The 20,009-nt window shown below is 43.5% G+C and overlaps 1 protein-coding gene across 1 annotated transcript in view; it reads left to right on the forward strand.

The window, feature by feature from the left end:
* Positions 1 to 19,014, forward strand: part of LOC133128880 (zonadhesin-like) — a 178,874-nt gene extending 159,860 nt beyond the window's left edge. Inside the window, exons 4-25 of the mRNA XM_061242687.1 lie at positions 3,111 to 3,367; positions 3,601 to 3,682; positions 4,078 to 4,475; positions 4,862 to 5,420; positions 5,828 to 6,024; positions 6,391 to 6,771; positions 6,881 to 7,170; positions 7,825 to 8,090; positions 8,847 to 8,900; positions 9,006 to 9,143; positions 9,773 to 10,029; positions 10,694 to 10,856; positions 11,397 to 11,489; positions 11,771 to 11,908; positions 12,112 to 12,368; positions 12,688 to 12,772; positions 13,171 to 13,872; positions 14,225 to 14,430; positions 15,514 to 15,667; positions 16,937 to 17,253; positions 17,574 to 17,703; positions 18,001 to 19,014. Of these exons, the coding sequence (XP_061098671.1) occupies positions 3,111 to 3,367; positions 3,601 to 3,682; positions 4,078 to 4,475; positions 4,862 to 5,420; positions 5,828 to 6,024; positions 6,391 to 6,771; positions 6,881 to 7,170; positions 7,825 to 8,090; positions 8,847 to 8,900; positions 9,006 to 9,143; positions 9,773 to 10,029; positions 10,694 to 10,856; positions 11,397 to 11,489; positions 11,771 to 11,908; positions 12,112 to 12,368; positions 12,688 to 12,772; positions 13,171 to 13,872; positions 14,225 to 14,430; positions 15,514 to 15,667; positions 16,937 to 17,253; positions 17,574 to 17,703; positions 18,001 to 18,167 (5,291 nt within the window). The 3' untranslated portion in view covers positions 18,168 to 19,014. The remainder of the gene's footprint in view (positions 1 to 3,110; positions 3,368 to 3,600; positions 3,683 to 4,077; positions 4,476 to 4,861; positions 5,421 to 5,827; positions 6,025 to 6,390; positions 6,772 to 6,880; positions 7,171 to 7,824; positions 8,091 to 8,846; positions 8,901 to 9,005; positions 9,144 to 9,772; positions 10,030 to 10,693; positions 10,857 to 11,396; positions 11,490 to 11,770; positions 11,909 to 12,111; positions 12,369 to 12,687; positions 12,773 to 13,170; positions 13,873 to 14,224; positions 14,431 to 15,513; positions 15,668 to 16,936; positions 17,254 to 17,573; positions 17,704 to 18,000) is intronic.
* Positions 19,015 to 20,009: the final 995 nt, after the last annotated feature.

Below are 20,009 nucleotides of genomic sequence, written 5' to 3' on the forward strand. Positions count from 1 at the left end.
TGGGTATGATGAGAATGAGAATTGGTACTATAAATATTAAAATTATTATTTTTATACATGCTACATGCTACCTATGTCTGTTTGATATGTGCACCTGTGGAAAGCTCAATAAAGTGGCAGAATGACAAAGCGATAATAAATCAAATGATGAAGTAATATCTGCAACACCCTTTCCTCCTCTGTTTTATGGTCACCTGCACCCTCCACGCCCCCTGCCCTGGAGTCTTGAAAAGGGGAAGCACTCTCCCCCGTCACACAGACCCACGACTGCAGCGGTGCGAGGAGGAGACGTCTGCTGGTGACAACAACATGGCAGGAAGCTCACCACTCAGGCTACTGCTCACAGTAGCTCTCTGTCTCTCCCAGACAGGGGCCAACGCAGGGTGGGTCTCTCTCTCTCCCTCTCTCCCTCTCTCACTCCCTCTCTTACTCCATCTCTCTCTCCCTCTCTCACTCCCTCTCTCTTTCCCTCTCTCTGTTCTCTTTTTCTGCCTCTTGGTTCTCTTTCAGTATCTTCCACTACCTCCTGTTACTGTTACTCCCCCTTTTTCACTCTCCTCTCTCTGTCTCTTTCTATCTGTATATTTCCCCCCTTTTATCTCTTCACTTCTTCCCTTATCTACCCCCTCTCTCCTCTGCCTGTGACTGTCAATTTCCGATGCCATGTCCGGCTCTTCTGAGCTGGAATGCACTGAGACCCCGGGCCATTGATCCGTTTGGAGGATGGCCGTTCGATCGTGCCTCCGTTCCTCATTGATGCCGTGGTTATCTGCCAGTATCAGACCTGCTGCTGTGGTTTTGTTTTTCTTTGTCCGGAATTTTCTTTTTCCCTGCAAGTCAGAAATGGTTTAATCTCTAAATAATGTTTTACATGTGTAAACTGCACTCAGAAATAAAGTGACAGTGGAGGAAATGTACCCTGAAAGTATAGTAATATTCTCTTTGGGTACAAATGAGTACGTCTTCCAAGCAAAAAAAGGTACAAATTAATAACATATTGCTGGCTCGGGGTAAAATTGTATGCACCTATAGGGTAATGCCCCATCGACAAGCATTTGTATGTTTTTAGGGACTTTTTGTACCTTTATTTCTACTATTTCTATTTTGACTAAAACTGCCTAAATAATAACTCATGAGAGATTTCAATATGATCATTGACACCAACATGTTTTGTATTGTATCCTTTTTTCTGTGTCACAGAATCGAGGACTCAAATTCATCAGTAACCCTTCCAACCTGGAATCAAAATGCAGGTGTGAAAAACCACGCTATAACCTTTTATCTGGGTCTTTCCATTCATTTTACATGAGATCCCTCCAGCATAAAGTGTACTGTATATCGATGGCCTACAGTAAAATATGTATGCATGTACTATGATCTCTTCTTATATTCTGATAAAGTGCGCTTTGCAATCCTGTGTCTCAATGGTACATGTTTGGTGGTTCTTTTTGAGAAACTCACAAAATGGGATTTACAGTCCAGTCGTTGAGCCATTTGCTTCACTAATTAAAGTGTCCATTTCAACACCGCCAATTTCCTGCTACAGTAGCTTCAGACAAAAACAGGTCTTGTGATGCGTGTACGAACCCCTCCGGAGACTGCCGATTGTTTGACATTTTCAGTGTGCAGCTGATTTCGTTTATTTTCTTTGTGGTCTGATACAGTTTTTCAATTTTTCCCATTTTTTTCAGAATACATTACAAAGTGTGACTTTAATAATGAGCAGAATCCATATTGTGGATGGACTCACTTAGGGTGGATGGCAATGCCTCAAGGAGCAGGTAATTTCTCTATGCTACCTGTAAGAGCCAATGAGGAAAAGGTTGATTCATAATAATTTAACTAAAAACAATTATTATTTGCTAATGATAATTTCATTAATGTGCATAAGGTATATATTAGTCTAGAATGCATAATTTAGTAATGTATAAATGTTTTTTGTACTTCCGATTGTATAAATATGACGTAATCGTAACTTTGGTTAGTTTTTGAGTCAGATGCTATTGGAAGCAACACAGTTTTTTGACCGTATGCTTGACGTTATAATTTGTGTTTTCTAATTAAATATATAAAAAGGAAAGTTATCTTGTCTCGTCGTTCGTGTGGCGAATACTGTTTGTTAGACTGACTCCAACAAGTGGTACATTTGAGGAAAGGAAAAGGTGAACGGAGTGCCACTACACTACCTAAACTATGCGTACAACCGTTAAGAAATAATTGTATTTGCAGCTGGTGTCTTAAGACCTCCAAAATATGTGGGTTAAACCCATGATATCAGCCATTGTGTCCTTTCAGTTAAACAGTTCAACTTTATGTTCCTCCCTCAGAGCGGTGGTGAAACAATCAGTCCGCAGTCCGCACTAGGACTCAAAGCAATTCTGCTGACACAAAGCACCACACAGCCACCATACGCCATGGCATAATCACATTTTATTGCCTGTTGTACTCCAGCAGGCCATTTAGTTTGGAGTGTACCCACTTCATTGAGAAAATGGACCACCGACATCTCACAGAGTGGATAAAATAGAGGGCAAAATATAGAACTGTATCACTCTTTTTCAAAGTGTTGCTGCAACTGAGCCACACCAGTGTGGAGTGGACTGGATCCTGGGGGTGACCACTGACAAACAAACAGTGGAGACAAAGAGCTGGCTTTTATTTGATGAGTGTTTGATGGCTGTTTACCATTGTTTGCACAATTGACATGCAATTGAGGATAAGTCATTAGTAACCGATTCCTTTTTCCCTCACTGCTTCTAATCGCTTCTAGATGTGTTTTTCTCTATTTTTATTTCCCCTAAAGTCCCTTTCTTAATAATTTATATGATTTCATCTGAAGTTAACACAGGTAATGCTTCTGCATTAAGACACAATTGGGTACAAAAAAATCTATGGAACTAATCTATTTCTAAAACTGGCAAACCTGTGAATTACAAAACCATCATGAGTTTTTGTTTGATCTTTTATTAAACCAAGGCACAACTCATAATCTGGTCTTTGTATATAATATGGGCAGGCAGGTGTAAGGCTTTGTGTCTTGTATATTTTATTTTATCACTGGTCAAGCGCGGGCTGATTTGTGAGTGCCCTTCCTTCTATTTGTTCCCCAGAGGGATCTTACCTCCTCCGCGAGAACGTGTTATTGAACCCTTTTGGAGTGACCCGCTTGGAGAGTGGACTCCTCAGCCTCTCCGGTGCGGGCTGCCTGGAGTTCTGGTACCGCGCATCCGGCTCCAATGGCACGGATCTCCGGGTTCTGATAAGGAGTGACGGGGCGGAGACTGAGATCTGGACTTCACAAGCGACCGCTGATCGATCCTGGCAGCAAGTCTTCATTCCTCTGTCCTTCACTGAGAATGGCATTCAGGTACACTACCCCCCGCACAGAACAAAGGAGACACCATTTTACAGGATCCTCTTATCAGTTCAAATCCGTCTTTGCCAGATGTGCTGTTTGCCTTAAAGCGCCATACAGCCCTATATTGCTGGTTAAGTCATTAGTTATCTTATAAACAGGAACATTTATTTAAAATGATATGGAGATATTACATGCAGCATATGTCACTGAGGCATCTAAAGTTGCTTGGTGACCTTTGGCAGGTGGTTTTTGAGGCAGACGTGGGACTACCTGAAGATGGAGAAGTAACCATTGACAATGTGGGAGTTCGCAAAGGACCATGTGGCAAGTCTCTCTGTGTTCCTTCAGCCGTGATAAATGAGCCAGACCTTTCCAGGTTCCTGCATTATTGCTGATAACGTTCCAGGATGCACAAACCGTATCACCTTCAGCAGCTTCACAGTTGTTTGTTTTAACTTGTGTAATTATTATGATTTGGTATTGCTTTGATATGGTTGACAGTACTAACATATTACCAGGAAGGTAATGAGGTATGGTGAACAATAAAATAAAAAAAATTGCCACTGATTGGAACTTTTCCAGTGTTTATGAACAGATTTAATGGTTGTTCAATGATAGTGCCTGGTAGCTCCATCCACGGTGTTGATAAGGCACACTACAAAAGCACACTACTGTTTTGACATATAGCTGACTCTGTGTGTCCTTTTGGATACCCACAGGTGAACAGTGTGCCCAGGGTGAGTTCTGGGCTGATGACTCATGCACGACCCAGTGTGGATGCTCACCAGGAGGGCAGCTGTCCTGCTCCCCAGCCTCCTGCCCGGAGGACCACACCTGCCTGAGGAGCGCTGGTGCCCCCGCCTGCCTCCCCAATACCTCCGGCACCTGTAGCCTCACCAGTGCCATCACCACCTTCGACGGGGCCAGCAACCACTTCGCAGGGTCCTGCAACTACATCCTGGCCAAAGTGTGCACCGACTCAGCACCCGTTCCCTCCTTCCAGGTCGACGCCCGCAACGAGCAGCGGGGAGACTCCTCCACATCCGTCCAGCAGGTCAACGTGCACCTCCAGGGCCTCTCGGTGTCCCTGCTGAAGAGGGAGGCGGGTAAAGTCATGGTGAGAGCTGTATTTTTACCATTATATCCCACATGCCCAAACACCTGCATCCAGTGAGATGACCTTGAGTGTAGCGTAGTATGGCACCCCGAAGTCTGGACACCCACTTCTTCTCAAGAGCGAAATTGCTTGCTCTGGGTTTCTTTGCCTCTTTGAAAGGACTGTAGAACTTGGGGACAAGCTCCAACCTGTAGACTAAATCAAAACTGCAGTAATTTCAAGGGAATTTACTGTAGTATTCAGCCAAATCTTTTTTCCTAATTTGATACAGGAGTAAACTTCTGACCTAGTGACGTACTGTGGGTCTGTTTCCAAAGTTTAGCTATGAAGCTAAAATGTATGAAATGCTAGTGGATAACATGCATGCTGGTTTTTGTCCCTTCAAGGTAAATGGTATTTGGAGGAGCCTTCCACTGAGTCTGAGCAACGGAGCAGTGAAGATCAGCAGTGCCGGGGTAACCATCATCCTGGAGACGGACTTCGAGCTGACGGTTTCCTACGACGCTGCCATCGGCGTGCAGGTGAAGGTCCCGGCCGCATATGCCGACCAGGTGTGTGGCCTGTGCGGGAACTTCAACCACCAGTCGGAGGACGACTACGGCAAGCCGGACGGCTCGCGGGCAGCAGACCCCGCCGAGCTGGCCCAGAGCTGGCAGAGCGACGGGGAAACCTGCGAGGCCATCATCACCCCACAACGCTGCCCTCTCAACCAGGAGGCCACGTACGAGAGCGAGTCCAACTGCGGGGTCATCCTGTCGAAGGAGGGTGTCTTCGCCGGGTGCTCCTCGGTGGTCGCCGCCGAGGCCTTCTTCAGGAGCTGCGTGTTTGAGATGTGCGCCACCAACGGGGACCCTCAGGCCCTGTGTCAAGTGCTGCAGACATTCGCCGAGTCATGCCAGGCTGCTGGGGTCTCCCTGCCGCCCTGGAGGAACTCCACGGTCTGCCGTAAGTTCCTCTTATTTTCAGTTATTTATCCTCAGCTACTTGCTTTTTACATGCAAAGCACCAAATTGACCTGGCTTGTAACTCATTCACTCATACACTCACTTGCTCCATTTAGCAGGCTGAAGAGTAGCACAATTAGCATTCAAGTCGATAACGTTTTTGACACTTTCAAGTATTTTAGGCGAAGTACTGGAAGTGCTACATAAGAGTTCTGCTTTGTGTCAATGACACTGCATGTCCCTGTTATTGGTTCAGATCAGCAAGCCGTCAACAGTCACAGTTCTACCCACTAAGTATTTGAAGAAGGCTCCGCTCCTTCCTTGCCTCTCCAGTTCCCTGATGTTGCGAACACTTCTGTATCTCTAAGAGACAGATGATAATGCCAGCTGGTCCTGTCTCTTCCTCAGCCCTCGTGTGCCAGGCTAACAGCCACTACAGCGGCTGCGCCAGTGGCTGCCCCGCCTCGTGTTCGGACCAGGACGCCCCCCAGAGCTGCGGGGCCTGTGAGGAGAGGTGCGATTGCGACCCCGGCTTCCTGCTCAGCGGGGGCAAGTGCGTCCCGGCAGAAGACTGCGGCTGCTGGATCAATGGGCAGCATGTGGAGGTATCAGCGTCTCTTTATCTCCTCTGTATGCCGTAAGCCATACCTGCACTGTCAGCACAGGACAATTATGCAACTGTACCAGGAATTCTGGAGGAGTACGATATGCAACTGCAGGTTTTGGTGATGTAATGATGTTGTTTGGTTTGGTTGTAATTACATCTTTGAGACAATTCTGGGAGGTTTTTTGACGGTTTGGTGATGCTTTTCTGACCTTTTGGTCAGGTTTGGTCTGGTGGACCTTTTGGTGAGGATTGGTAGTGTCATTTTGTCATGTTTCATTTGTTTTATTGTGATGTTTTCTGATTTGTTTGAAGATTGTTTGAGGTTTTGGTGACACCAGGGAGATGTTTTTGGTGTGACCCACAGAAAGGAGTGTCAGTGATGGAGGGAGGCTGTGAAAAGCAGTGTCAGTGCATGGGACAGGGCAGGGTCCAGTGCTCCCCTGTGTCCTGCGGCCAGGACGAGGTCTGCAGGGTCCGCGATGGCCTGGTCGGCTGCTTCGCCTCCGAGGTCGCCACCTGCCACGTGTTCGGTGACCCCCACTACCTCACCTACGACGGAAAGCTCTACAACTTCCAGGGAGCTTGCAACTACACCCTGGCCAAGACGTGCGGAGACAGCCCCGTCCAGTTCACGGTGACCGGCAGGAACGAGAACCGGGGGAGCCAGGCCTGGTCGGCCCTGAATTCCATTGCTCTGGAAGTGCAGGGCCTTCACCTGGCCCTGAGGAAGGAAAAGGAGGTTTATGTAAGTGCTGGGATTCTGTGAGATAGATACTCATTTACAATTTACAGCTTGCTCGTAAGTTTCTGCACATGTCCCAGATGTTTACCAACCCTTCACTTAAACTGAACAGGTGAACGGAGCTTTGACGCAGCTCCCTGCGGAACCAATGAGAGGAGTCAAGGTGTTCCTGATGGGATCGTACGTCCAGGTGGACACAGACTTTGGCCTGCAACTGATGTTCGATGGCGACCACAGGCTGTTTGTGCGGATTGACGAGAGGTACTTTGCGCAGATGTGCGGACTCTGCGGCACCTACTCCAACAACCAGTTTGATGACTTCCTGCTGCCGGACGGTGTGAATGTTAGTACCAGCGCGGACGTGTTTGGAAACAGCTGGAGAGTCAAGGATGAAGAATGGCTGTAAGTGCTTTTGACTGATGTGTTAGAGGTTATACTGTGGTATGGGTGAATACTCAATTCTGATTGACTGGAAGGTGTGTGTTAAAAACTGATACCCACTCACACACCTATGGCAAGTAGTTCCAGTCTGATCACTGTCCTAAATTCATACTCTGGTTACAATATAGTTGTCTAGCCTCCTTTGGCTCCTTTCAGCTGGTAGCTAGCTTAAAAAATATCATATCAACTTGATTGTAGAAGCTCAAATGTACAATAAAGAATATGAGTTTTGCATGACATTTTTTTGTTACATCAATTCTAAGCTAGATAAGCAGTTTGGCACATATACGGTATATTGCATATTTATTCAATTTGGCAAGTGTCCACAAAGTAGGCTATGTTGTGCTATGTTGACTCCCATTTCATTACATCGGTGCTCAACTGTTATAATGGTGTTGTAGTACTTCTGTTATGCTAGTCAAGTTTATTGCCTTGCTTTATTGTGTCCTTTGTGGAAGTCTTTTAAGATTATGTGATATTTCAGTCAGAAGACTAAAATCATGGTAACAGCAATAAACACTACCATAAACCATAATGTGATCTGTGACAGCACTGAATACAAAATATTAATAAAAGAAAGAATAATACTAATTTCCTTCCTGTGTTCCACTTCAGCTGTTCAGACACCATCCCTGCACCAGCTGCATGCGAACCCCAGTTGGAGACCGAGGGTTACCAGCAGTGCAGTGTGCTCTTCGGAGACATATTCAAGGTTTGCCACGAGTATGTGACCGCACCGCTGTACGTGAACACCTGCATGTACGACCACTGCGCCACGCAGGGCGACGCGCGCCAGCTCTGCACCTCCCTCGAGTCCTACGTCGCAGCCTGCGAGCTGGCCGGGGTGAACCTTGGTGACTGGAGGGAGAACACCATCTGTGGTAGGTCACAGTCCCCCAAAGAGGGAAGGACTTCCTTGTCCGTATCCTAACCTTTTCCATTATGAGCTAACAGCCTAAACTAGCCTACCAGGTAGCCAATGGAACAGCTCCAATCAATCAACCCTATACCCCAGCCTCAATTTTGTAACCTTGAGGTGACTGGCTCATGTCACTCTATTGTCCAAGTCACAATACCTGTCTGGATTGTACCCACAGTGATGAAATTAACTTCTCAGTGTACATTGGTTTTCTACCCAGAACCACCCCATTACAATCTCACTTTTTGTACCTATTCAGGTTATGGCATTTTTATTACTTTATGTATTTTATTGTTTTACATCTCTTCTTGTTCTGGATGTAGTCTGCATGTATTTAGAATATGTACCTTGGTTCTTAGTTAGCATAATAATAATTAACTTGCCCTAGTGCTTAAGTGATGCTACATCTTTTCTTGGTCTGGGAGTGTTACTAGCCAGGTTAATCTCGATAAGTGCTAGATGAATGCAATGTAAAGCAATGCACTGTAAACAGATCCTAGGTCCACAGTTCTATTCTAAGTTGCTTTATGAATACAAGCTTGATTCAATTATAAAATAGGTTTATAAACCTTATTTATCTGCACAAAAAGCATATTTTGTTTTTTACCTCACCTAAACATAAATCAAATAAAGATGTTTAAATTACATTTATTAAAAAACAACTTTAGTGAGCGGTTCTTTCTTGAATCCACTTAAATAATGTTTTTTTTCTCTCTAGCCAATTTCAAACCCTCCCCCACGGACATTTCAAGTACAACTCCATCTCGTGGAGGTAAGCTCCTGGGTTTTTGTCTGTTCCTATAGAGTGATGCTGTATTTGCTTCCCTGCCTCTACATGTTCATGCCTGAGCCCCCCTCTTGGTTTTTTTCTCCCCAGTTTGTCCATTGGACTGTAACTTTGACAGGAGCGAATGTGGATGGAAGCAGACCATAACGGACAGTTTTGATTGGCTGAGAAAGCAAGGATCCACCCCGACTGAGCTAACTGGGCCTACCAGTGATCACACCACAGGAAGTGAGTGGGCATATCTTCCACGCAGGGTTTCAGCTGTAGGGGGTGCGGTTCCCCCATTTCAACTGTCCACATTTACCTATGAGATTTATTCATTCATAGATATGAGCACACAGCTGTCATTATATCACGTTCTCAGTATTTTTGATCCCTGAAATGCGCATAACCATACACAAGTACATTCCACTGAGCAGTTCATCAACAAAGCATGCGTAAGAGTACATGCATCATACAGCAGAGAGCATCCTGCTGACTGGCACCCACCATCCCTGAGTTATCTACAGTATATTTAATTAGGCACCACAGAAAATACTGTAATCATTCAAAATGACAGGATATCTGTGCATTAGCAAGGTGTGCCACTTGGCAGCCCTCAGTGTAATTTCTCAACAATCCATTTTCATCACCTTTCCTGGTGAACATAACACCCTTGATTAATTTATTACCATGAACTTTAACACAGAATTTTTATTATACAACCGTATAGCTTCAAAGCCTTAATTTGATAGAAATGTACTTAATGATCAACCAGTTGTATAACTAGCAGGTTAGCCAGTTAATCATTCCCACGTTCATGAAATAACGGCAGGATATACATGTGGAACCGTGTGCTTATGGCGACTGTTGTCCAGGTGGCTCCTACATGTACACGGAGGGGGACGGTGTGTACCGCGGTGACTCCGCCCGCATGATCAGCCCTCTGTGTCAGGTGACCGGGCCTCACTGCCTGCAGTTCTGGTACCACATGTATGGCTCAGCCAACGCCATGGCTCTCAATGTGTACCTGCTGGAGGGTCAAAAGCCCACCAAGGTCTGGTCCAAGGTCGACAACCAGGGCAACGCATGGATGAAGGCGCAGGTGGATATAGCTGTCTCTGGACCCTTCCAGGTGAGCGTCAGCCATGAAACCAAAAACACAGTAAACACAAGTGAGGAAACGGCTCCCATATCAAACATTCTGGACTGCGCTCCATTTTATTCTTCATTTCATTTCAACAAAAAGCAAATCATGTTTTGGAAAGGAAGATCAATTTCAATATTAAGAATAATCTCAACCGAAATATTGACTGTTTCTTTTGTATAATAACAAATTACGGAGAAGCGAAGCATGTTTGACATGGGAGTTATTAGTCCATTAATACTGCAGAAACCGGTACAGTCTGTTCTTGAGGGATAACTTATCTTCATTCAAGTGAATCCAAAATGCTTGTACCAAGGGTTATTCAATCATACCTTTAAGTTAAAAGTTTTTAAAAGCCTTGCGGGGAGTTGCACTTTTTCTTTAAGGCCGTATAACAAAGGAAGAAACACAAGCACACAGTTGAACTCAAAAGAAAGCAATTAAAAGTTCCAACTTATTTAATGACAAAAGTTTCTGCGCAAGCAAAAAGGGCAATGTTCACACAGTTTGTGGTAATTTGTATAGTGTTTTATTCTCGCTTGACAAAATAGTCATTAATTTGTTAGTTTGTATGGGCGAATCAAGCAAAGTGTTTATTAGCCGGGCTCATGCAATTATATCACAAGTGTTTGTTGTTGTTTTTCCTCCTCAGGTCATCGTTGAGGGACTACGGGGCTCGGACCAGCGATCGGATGTGGCCTTCGATGATCTGTCCATCCGTTATGGAATGTGCTCAGGTGGGTCTGTGGGTGGTGTGATGAGTGGCCAGCGTTGTAGCGTCACAGAGGTGTACTCACATCCAGAATTTACTGCAGGTGCTCAGCAAAAAAAGAGAAAAATAGTCGTTTTTTCTGGCCCGCTGCTCTATGAGTTCCCAATGATGAGGATATAAACCAATACAACATAACGCAATTTATTCATAATATGGTCCTCAAGACCTTCAGTCCTTACAGAAATGTCTTTCAAACACGATAAAGGATTAAGCTAAAATTACTTTATTCCATTTTTGGAGGTGAGAAATAAAGTATATTTTTGAGGTTAGGACTGCTGGTTAGGACTACCCTCCAAAGTGTTTGTGAACCATATGTACAATGTTGTTTGTACGAGAAGAGATCGGTGCATTAACATCATTGCTACTTCATATTAGATTAGATTACATTGCACTTTATTATCCACTGACATGGAATTTTGTTTTGCCTCTGGTGCTAAAACAACATTTACAACCACTGAATAAAAGGACTGTACAATACATGCAATACATACATCTAAATCCATATTGACATCTCCTACCTGGAATTACACTGTTAGTTGCTTCTGTATCAGTGGTGGTTTTCTCTCTGCCCAATATCAAACAGATTTACCAACGGTGGGCCTGATCAGCACGGTCAGTCCCAGCACGAGGCCAACTTTTCCATCTGCAAGTGGAGGAGCAGGCAAGCCTCACCCAGGTACCATGCACAAAGGTCTTAGCAATATTTGTCTAGCAGCTAATCCAAGGTCTGTTTACCTAAACCTAAATCTGACCATTACTTGATAATATTAAAAGGATTAGATCATGATCCGTGATTCGGACCTGAAATGTTTTTTACATTAATCGTATTGGCAGGGGCACAGTAGAGCAGTTCATAGCGTAGAGGATTTGCACATTTTCCATTTCAAAAATAATTTGTAATGAGCTGATTTTGGCAAATCTGATCATATTTTCTATCTAAATTTTCCACCATTACAGTCTGCCACCTTGATTGCAACTTTGAGAGAGACCTGTGTTCATGGAACCAGCTGCTAACGGACAGTTTCGATTGGACGAGACAAAGTGGCTCCACACCGACTTCAATGACCGGACCGTCTTTCGACCACACGACTGGAGGTGAGGAACAGACCATTTTGATCAGAACCCCCATTTATTATCTCCTTTTTTGGTTTATTTGATGTTCATTTTGTTATTCATAGAATTGTATATACAGAGGATATTACAAAAAGTATGAAATGGCGGAAAATATAATTCAAGAAATGATGAAAAGTAACAGATTTAACGACCGTAAAGTAACCGCGTGTGTTCCCGTTCCGTAGCTGGGCATTATCTGTACATCGAGGCCGACGGCGTGTACAACGGAGACACCGCCCGGCTCCTCAGTGCCCAGTGCTCGGACTCTGGCCCGCAGTGCCTGCAGTTCTGGTACCACATCCACGGGACGGCCGATACCATGGGCCTCACGACCTACCTGGTGGAGAGCAGGGGCACTCAGAGGCTGTGGTCTCGCAGGAACGACCGAGGGGATGCCTGGCACCTGGTGCAGGTGGACATAAACGCTTCCGGAACCTTCCAGGTGAGTCCCTCACGCCGTCTCCTGCGTTCTCCCGCATAACCGCTCTGAAAGCACATCCCATCTCTGACAAAAATGTAATGATACAGTACCGTGGCAAGTTGGTCAAGGAAGCTATAATCAAAGAATGTATAGTTAATGTATGGTATATGTAAATATATGTCATAATTATCTCATCAAACTGCCAGTTCCTAATGTTCTCTCAATTTCTTAGGAATACGCTTCTAAATGTGCACAACTATGCTTCACACAACTATGCTTGAGACATCTGTGAGATATATCAAAATTAAAGTTCTTATCAGACCTGTTTATCGGTTTCCAGGTCATTTTTGAGGGACGGAGAGGGACTACCACACTCTCTGATGTGGCGCTGGACGATGTCTCTCTTCACCGAGGGACATGCGCAGGTAGGCGAAGACCTGCTATTTCAGCCAACAGAGAGATATTATGGAAGAAAAAGCAATGCAGTAAATCACACTGCAGTTCAATAACTGCAGTTTACTGGAGTTTTCTGAGCCAGTTTCCTATGGCTGTTTTATGGGAGTTCTGTTCCACAATCTGAGTTCAGAGTCCAGCTTTTTAGACTGCACTGATTTACAGCATCATATTTAATGTGCATTGTAAACTAGAAACAGCAATCTAAGGGGAAGTTCGAGCCAGGAATATTTAAATAGCTTGTTACATGTGGCCATTTTTCCATCCAGTGCTTTACTTGGAGCAACTGGGCTCGTTAGACTTCAAAATTACAATGGTACTTGTTTTAAGGTTTCTAATGGCACTTGCTTTTCTTTTTTTTCCTACACAGATTTAGTTATTGCCAATACTCCTCAGCCACCAGTGCAACCCACAACAACCCAGCAACCAGCACAGACCACTACAACTCAAGCACCAGCACAGACCACTACAACTCAAGCACCAGCACAGACCACTACAACTCAAGCACCAGCACAGCCCACTACAACTCAAGCACCAGCACAGACCACTACAACTAAAGCACCAGCACAGGCCACTACAACTCAAGCACCAGCACAGACCACTACAACTCAAGCACCAGCGCAGACCACTACAACTCAAGCACCAGCACAGCCCACTACAACTCAAGCACCAGCACAGACCACTACAACTAAAGCACCAGCACAGACCACTACAACTAAAGCACCAGCACAGACCACTACAACTAAAGCACCAGCACAGACTACTACAACTAAAGCACCAGCACAGACTACTACAACTAAAGCACCAGCACAGACTACTACAACTAAAGCACCAGCACAGACCACTACAACTCAAGCACCAGCACAGACCACTACAACTCAAGCACCAGCACAGACCACTACAACTAAAGCACCAGCACAGACCACTACAACTAAAGCACCAGCACAGACCACAACTACTCAAGCACCAGCACAGACCACTACAACCCAGCCACCAGTACAGACCACTACAACTACCCAGCCACCAGTACAGACCACGACAACTACCCAGCCACCAGCAGAGACATCACCAGGTAATGTTTTAAGTCTGAGTGCTGAATATTGACATCAGACATTAACTATAGATGCCCTGGTTATAATAAAGGCTAGGGTAAAATATTTTCAGAATTATGAGGTATAAATTGATCTCTGTATCAGAATCCAAATTATTTGATTTAATTACACTGTATATGTACGTACACTTTGTTTTACTGCACTATGCTACATTCATGCACATATATGTACTTTCATATATGTACTGTAATATTAGAGATCTGTATAGTCTGACACTTGTGTATTGTTTCTGTATTGCCCTATATTATTTTACACCATAAACTACTGTTCTGTTCTGTACTTCAGTGTTCTAAACTGCCATTTCCTCTTCAGTTCCCTCCTGTCCTGCGAACAGCCATCACACGGACTGCAAGCCCAGGTGTGAGGCAACGTGCGATGACCTGGATGCCTCCCGCTGCTTCATCGACCGCCCGTGCAAACCAGGCTGCGTGTGCGACGACGGCTTCGTGCTCAAATGGGGCAAATGTGTCCCCATCGAGAACTGTGGCTGCCGTGACGACCAAGGCAGAAACCATAACGTAAGGAGCCAGCGCGGCACCAACTCTAAACAGCAATCAGGAATTGATTCTCGGGAAATTAACTCTGGGGTTTTTCAAGACCGGGCTTGATACGGTGCTAGATACTGTCGAGCTACTGCACTGTAGACTAAGCATTAGGTAACCTCCATTTTAGTGTAGCTCCCAGCTCGACATGGTTTAGCTGGTTGACCAGTTCAGACCGGCTCCCAGCTTGACCTGGTTTGACCAGCTCAAGCTATGTGTTGAAACAGCTACCAGCTCAGACAAGCTACCAGCACTAGTTGGTTGACCAGCTCATACCTAGCTTGACCAGCTTTATGACCAGCTTGGCCATACTGCTTCTCCAGCTCATAGCCAGCTAGACCAATTTATGACCAGCTCGATTTTTAAGCTGGTCAAGCTTGCATAGCTTGATTTTACACAAGAGCTCTGAATTTGTTATGTTATGTTACAGAAAAGTAATCACCTCCAGTCATCACTGAGAGAACGAAAGTGCCTTGAGCTCAATGAACAAGCACTTCAGTAAATTCAGTGGTGGGGCCAACAACCCATGCCCCCTGCTGCTATTTACATGTAATTTACATGGTGCTGTTTACCTTTGACTGGAATTTTACAGATTTATTTCAGGCTGTGTGTTTTGTTCTGGCTGCAGCAGCTCTCCTGCTCCAGGTTCAGGAAAGTCCTAATCAGTATTTTGTTCTAATCACAGGAATGAGTCAATTAGCACAATTTTTTAGCCAGGGGCCAGAACTAATTAGTGAAATCAGCTGGTTGATGTGTAGAAGAAACACATGGCAGGACTTTTACTTTCTGACCCCAGAACTTTTCAACCCCTCCTGCTCACCCTGCTGCAAATTCAGTTCCCCAACCACTATGCATTTACTCACAAATTATTTTACTGAATGTTTCAATGAGATTCAGATTTAGGCTTCTTAATGAAAAGCTCTATAATGCACAGAGGTGCCATGGTGCGGATGGCCATCTGCTTGGGATATTCGAAATGCGCCCAAATCTTAAAATGCCCTCTGAACTTCAAACAGTCCATGTCATGGCGTTCATGGAGTTTCCATTTTGTTTCTACAGTTTGGACAATACTGGACCGGCAGACACTGCACACAAAGGTGCACGTGTAAGAGAAATAACGGAAAAGGGGAAATAGCTTGCAAAGACTATGAATGTGGTGCCACTGAAGTCTGTCAACTGAACGATGATGGCGAGTTCAAGTGCAAGTATTCAGGTGAGCACTAGATGGCGCCACTTCTTCCATGACTTTGATGATGCCCACCCTACCCCGATTTGCTCTAACACTGATTCCAAAACTGGGGTACACACATCCTTAGGGGTAAACAGGATGTCCTCTGAGCACAATTAAAATATACTGTGTGATGGATGGATTTTATTAAATGTAATTAGTTCATTTTCTGCAAATACCTAATCGTCAACATTACTTAAATATGTAACTGAATTAAACAGTTTGCCTCAAGCCACAATGCAGCTTTAATAATGATATAAATGAATACAGTCAGTTAGTCCAAAAGTGTAAAAAGTGAAGTAATAAGCATATGTAGGATGGAATTGTCTCAAAATGGGTGATGAGCTATGGCTGAATGCCTTCCAAGTCAGAAAGTAACACAGATGGCAGACAACTAATGAAAGAACTAGAATGCCTGCAACTACCAGTATAACACCAATGAACCGGCTAATGTTCTCTCCAAATATGAGTCACAACCCCTGGCGTTGTACACCAGCTACGAAATCAAAGAAAACAACTGGGAGTGTGATGAAATAAGTATGGGTTAAAACCATCTCTCTTTGCGAAATAAATGCAGATAATCAAACACCAGCAGCATAACAACAAACGGGTATCATCGCAATTCTCTCAGTAGATCACCGAGGCCTTTGAGGCATCATGCTCTGTCTTAAATTTTCTAAATTAAAGGATCAGCAAGCTATCTATCAATGTACTAATTATCTATCAGCAATCTATCCTACAGGCTGCCTTAAATAGTATCTTCCTTGGCATTATAGATGGAAGTATTTTGTAGCACCTACAGTATTACACCTACGGTGCACACTGTTTTGCATTGGTAAATGTATAGGTAACAGTTTAGAGAACGCTGGTTAATATGGGAAGGGGTAGACACTGGAAATCACAGGCTTATAAAAGTGTGTTAGGCACTAACATGTGGTTTCTGGCTGATATCGGTAAGAGCTAGTTTTATCAATGCCCAGCTGAGTTCACAAGCTGCTAAGTGAGCAAATTACACTGAACCCCAGCTGTTTTGCTGCAGAGACCTGCAGTAATAAGAAATATGAGTGATGTGTTGGAAATCTTCAACAAATGGCTTTGTACCTGACTCAGGCAAAAAGGGCCTGATTTGATTTACGCTGTGAATTAACCAGCCCGTGAGCCTGTAAAGAATTATTGAAACACAAACTCGATGCTCCCCCTGGTGGTATCATTTGAACAAGTTGTTTGAGTTTCTCATGTTCTCTGCTCCTGCAGGTTTCAGTGAGTGCACTATCGCTGGTGATCCGGATTACCGAACATTTGATAATATGAAGCACGAATTTGAGGGAAAGAGCTCGTACATCCTGGTCAGAACAACAAACTTGCCACAGAATCTTCCGGATGTCTTTGTTGTGGGCATTAATACAAAGGATGAGGATGACGATGATAATGACAGCCGCATGGCCAGAGATGACAGTGATGAGGACAGCGATGAAGACAGCGATGAGGATGACGACACTGGTCGACTGAGATGCCTGAAGATCAGAGTCTATAACCACACCGTGGAGTTCAAGGCAGATAGGGTGGTCCTGGTAAGTTCCAGTAATTTGTTACAACTTTTTCACTGTCCGCAAAAACCATGCCTTTCTGGATTTTTGGATTAAACGTCTGCCTGCTTTGCTGTATTATTATTATTATTATTATTATTATTATTAGTCGTCGTAGTAGTAGTGATATTTATTATTATTATTATTATTATTATTATTATTATTATATATCTTATTGTCTTTTTCTTCAAAAAATTTAACATACATTTCTATTAACCAAAATAACTCTTCTAGAACATTCCAACATTGTAACCACTGAAATGTTTTCTTTCTTCTTTCTTCCTATTCTTTTCCCCCTTTTTTAGCTGGATGGTGAGAGAGTTCGGGCCCCTTTCTCCCCATTCCTAGGACTGAAGATTCTGGAACGTTCCTCCCGCATTTACCTGAAGACCGACTTCGGCCTCTCTGTGGAATTCGATGGCAACAGCAAAGCAGGTAAACCGGCTACCCTCTTAGCACTGTCTTACTGTTATACAGTTTATTCACATATCAGGAATTTCAAGCTCAAAACTGCCAATCCAGAAATGTTAATTTCATAACGGACACCAATATCAACTACAAACTTCTTAATGGAGAAGAAACATACAGTTCTTTCTTATTTCTGTGTTTTGAGAAAAAATAAACCCTAAGGAAATCACAAAACCCCTGCTTCTCAAGACAATCTGAAAAAATGTTCTTTTCACTGTCAATTATGATGGATTTACTCAATTTTACATCTCTGCTGTTCCTTAGAAATCATCCTTCCCAACACCTATAAGAAGACGGTTGGGGGGCTGTGTGGAAACTTTGATGGCAGGAAGAGAAACGACTTCATGAAACCTGATGGCAGCCAAGCCAAGAACGTCAAGGACTTTGGAGACAGCTGGAGGCTGATTTCAGACTCACGGAGGAGGAGATAGAAAGTCTGTGCCTGTTGTGCAGGAATGTGGAGAACAAGATACAACATAAACACATTCTGATTCGTTTGTGGGAAATCTTTAGCCAGGGAAACCTAAGTACCTTACACAGTCTTTTAGCAGATGCTTATGTCTCTAGTGCCTTCAATTCATATACCGAGCCCAAGGATAGATACACAGTGCCACACCCAGGACTGATTCAAACTTCACACTGGGCAGTTACAAGTTTACTCCCCGAACAACAACACCAGCAGGCCTCCCTAGCAAGTCTTAAAGAGTGGCTGGCTTCACTGTCTGGCTGTGGGGGAGTGGCTACTGCATAGTCCTGAATAAAAATGGAAATCATGCACTTGAGTGTGTCAAGGTCAGAAGTCCACACAGATTCATGCTGACATGCTTCAAAAAAACAGACCAAAACATATAGCTGAAGACATCCCATGAATTTCCACTCTGGTGAAGCCACCTGCTGCAGATTTATGTTGATATTCCAATATACAAACAGAGTGTACTGATTTTGAATGATCCAGTTGTTCCTCTCTCATTACTCCAAAGAAAAAGTCAGCATCCTCTTAAAAGGCACATTATTATTATCGTGTTCAATGTTTATATCAGGCCCAAGTTAAAATGTATTCTGCAAAGGAAATAAGGCGTGTGAGGTTGACATTGATAACTGTACTGGACATTTGTTTTTTTGTTTTGTTTGTTTATTTTTTGTTTTTTGTTTTTTTGTGCACAGTCATATATAGATTGTATGTATATTTCCTTCTGGTATATTTCCTGCTATATTTATATATAAGAAACACATGCATTTTGAATTTTCGCAAATACAATTAAATTGCTTTTTTGATTACATCGTTTTTGGATTTTCATTGTTGTCATGTGTGATCTTCATTGGGCTTTTGACTGGATTTTTACAGTGTTGTTGGAAATCAGTCAGACGATATTTGAATCAACAGCAGTAAATCTATCTCTGAGTTAATGTGGGAATATAAGCAGTTGGGGTAGATTAGGTAGTATAGGCACTGCAGGCTCTGTGGTTCATAGTCTAACATGGTAACCCTATAAAAACAAATGTGGAGCTCTTGCATTTGAGACACCTGTTAAACATCTGAAAGCGTATGTCTATCTTTTCAGTGCCACTTGTTTTATATATTGTTCAATAAGCAAACATCTGGTTATTATACTTTGTATAATTGTCTGTTATCATGTAAAACCTAAAGCCCATTCTACAGAAAACTTGAACTATTCAATTAAATAATTGAAAGTTGCCATAGTTGGGTGGCTTTTTAAATAAACAACCGCCAAACACACAACCCTGTCAAAATGTCTGTCAGACCACTAAAGTAGAGATATACTGTATCAATAACCTGCCCTGCTCAATTTCTATCATGCAGGACAAGTTTAAAAGATCACTCAACACGCATCTCAGTCCCTGCTACAGCCTTCTTTCTGTCAAGAGCATCAGAGCTCGGGAGCAGAATTTGAAGGAGTTTGCTGACGATTTAGTAGATGTTAGGCCTGTTTGTTTCCCTTCAAATGAGTGAGTTGATGAAGTGCCTTTCCAGAGGATTGTTGTTGGGCTTCTGATGGTGTCAGCCTGTTTTTGAATTGGATTGAATTAGGACGCTGCCATGTGTCAGCAATTGTTTTTGATTTGTATATCAAACCAGCAGAGCTAAACAGTGAACCTTGAACATAAAATAACAGTAACAGTAATCAACATGTCTTTCTTAAAGTGAAAGTACCAGGTAATTTTATTGATTGTACAATGAAACATACACTGCAAAACAATCTTGCCCCCGCCAAAACCCAGACTAATTTTGCAGTCCCACACTAATTTCAAGA

The sequence above is a fragment of the Conger conger genome, chromosome 5, assembly GCF_963514075.1.
Source record: "Conger conger chromosome 5, fConCon1.1, whole genome shotgun sequence".
Lineage (NCBI taxonomy): Eukaryota > Metazoa > Chordata > Actinopteri > Anguilliformes > Congridae > Conger > Conger conger.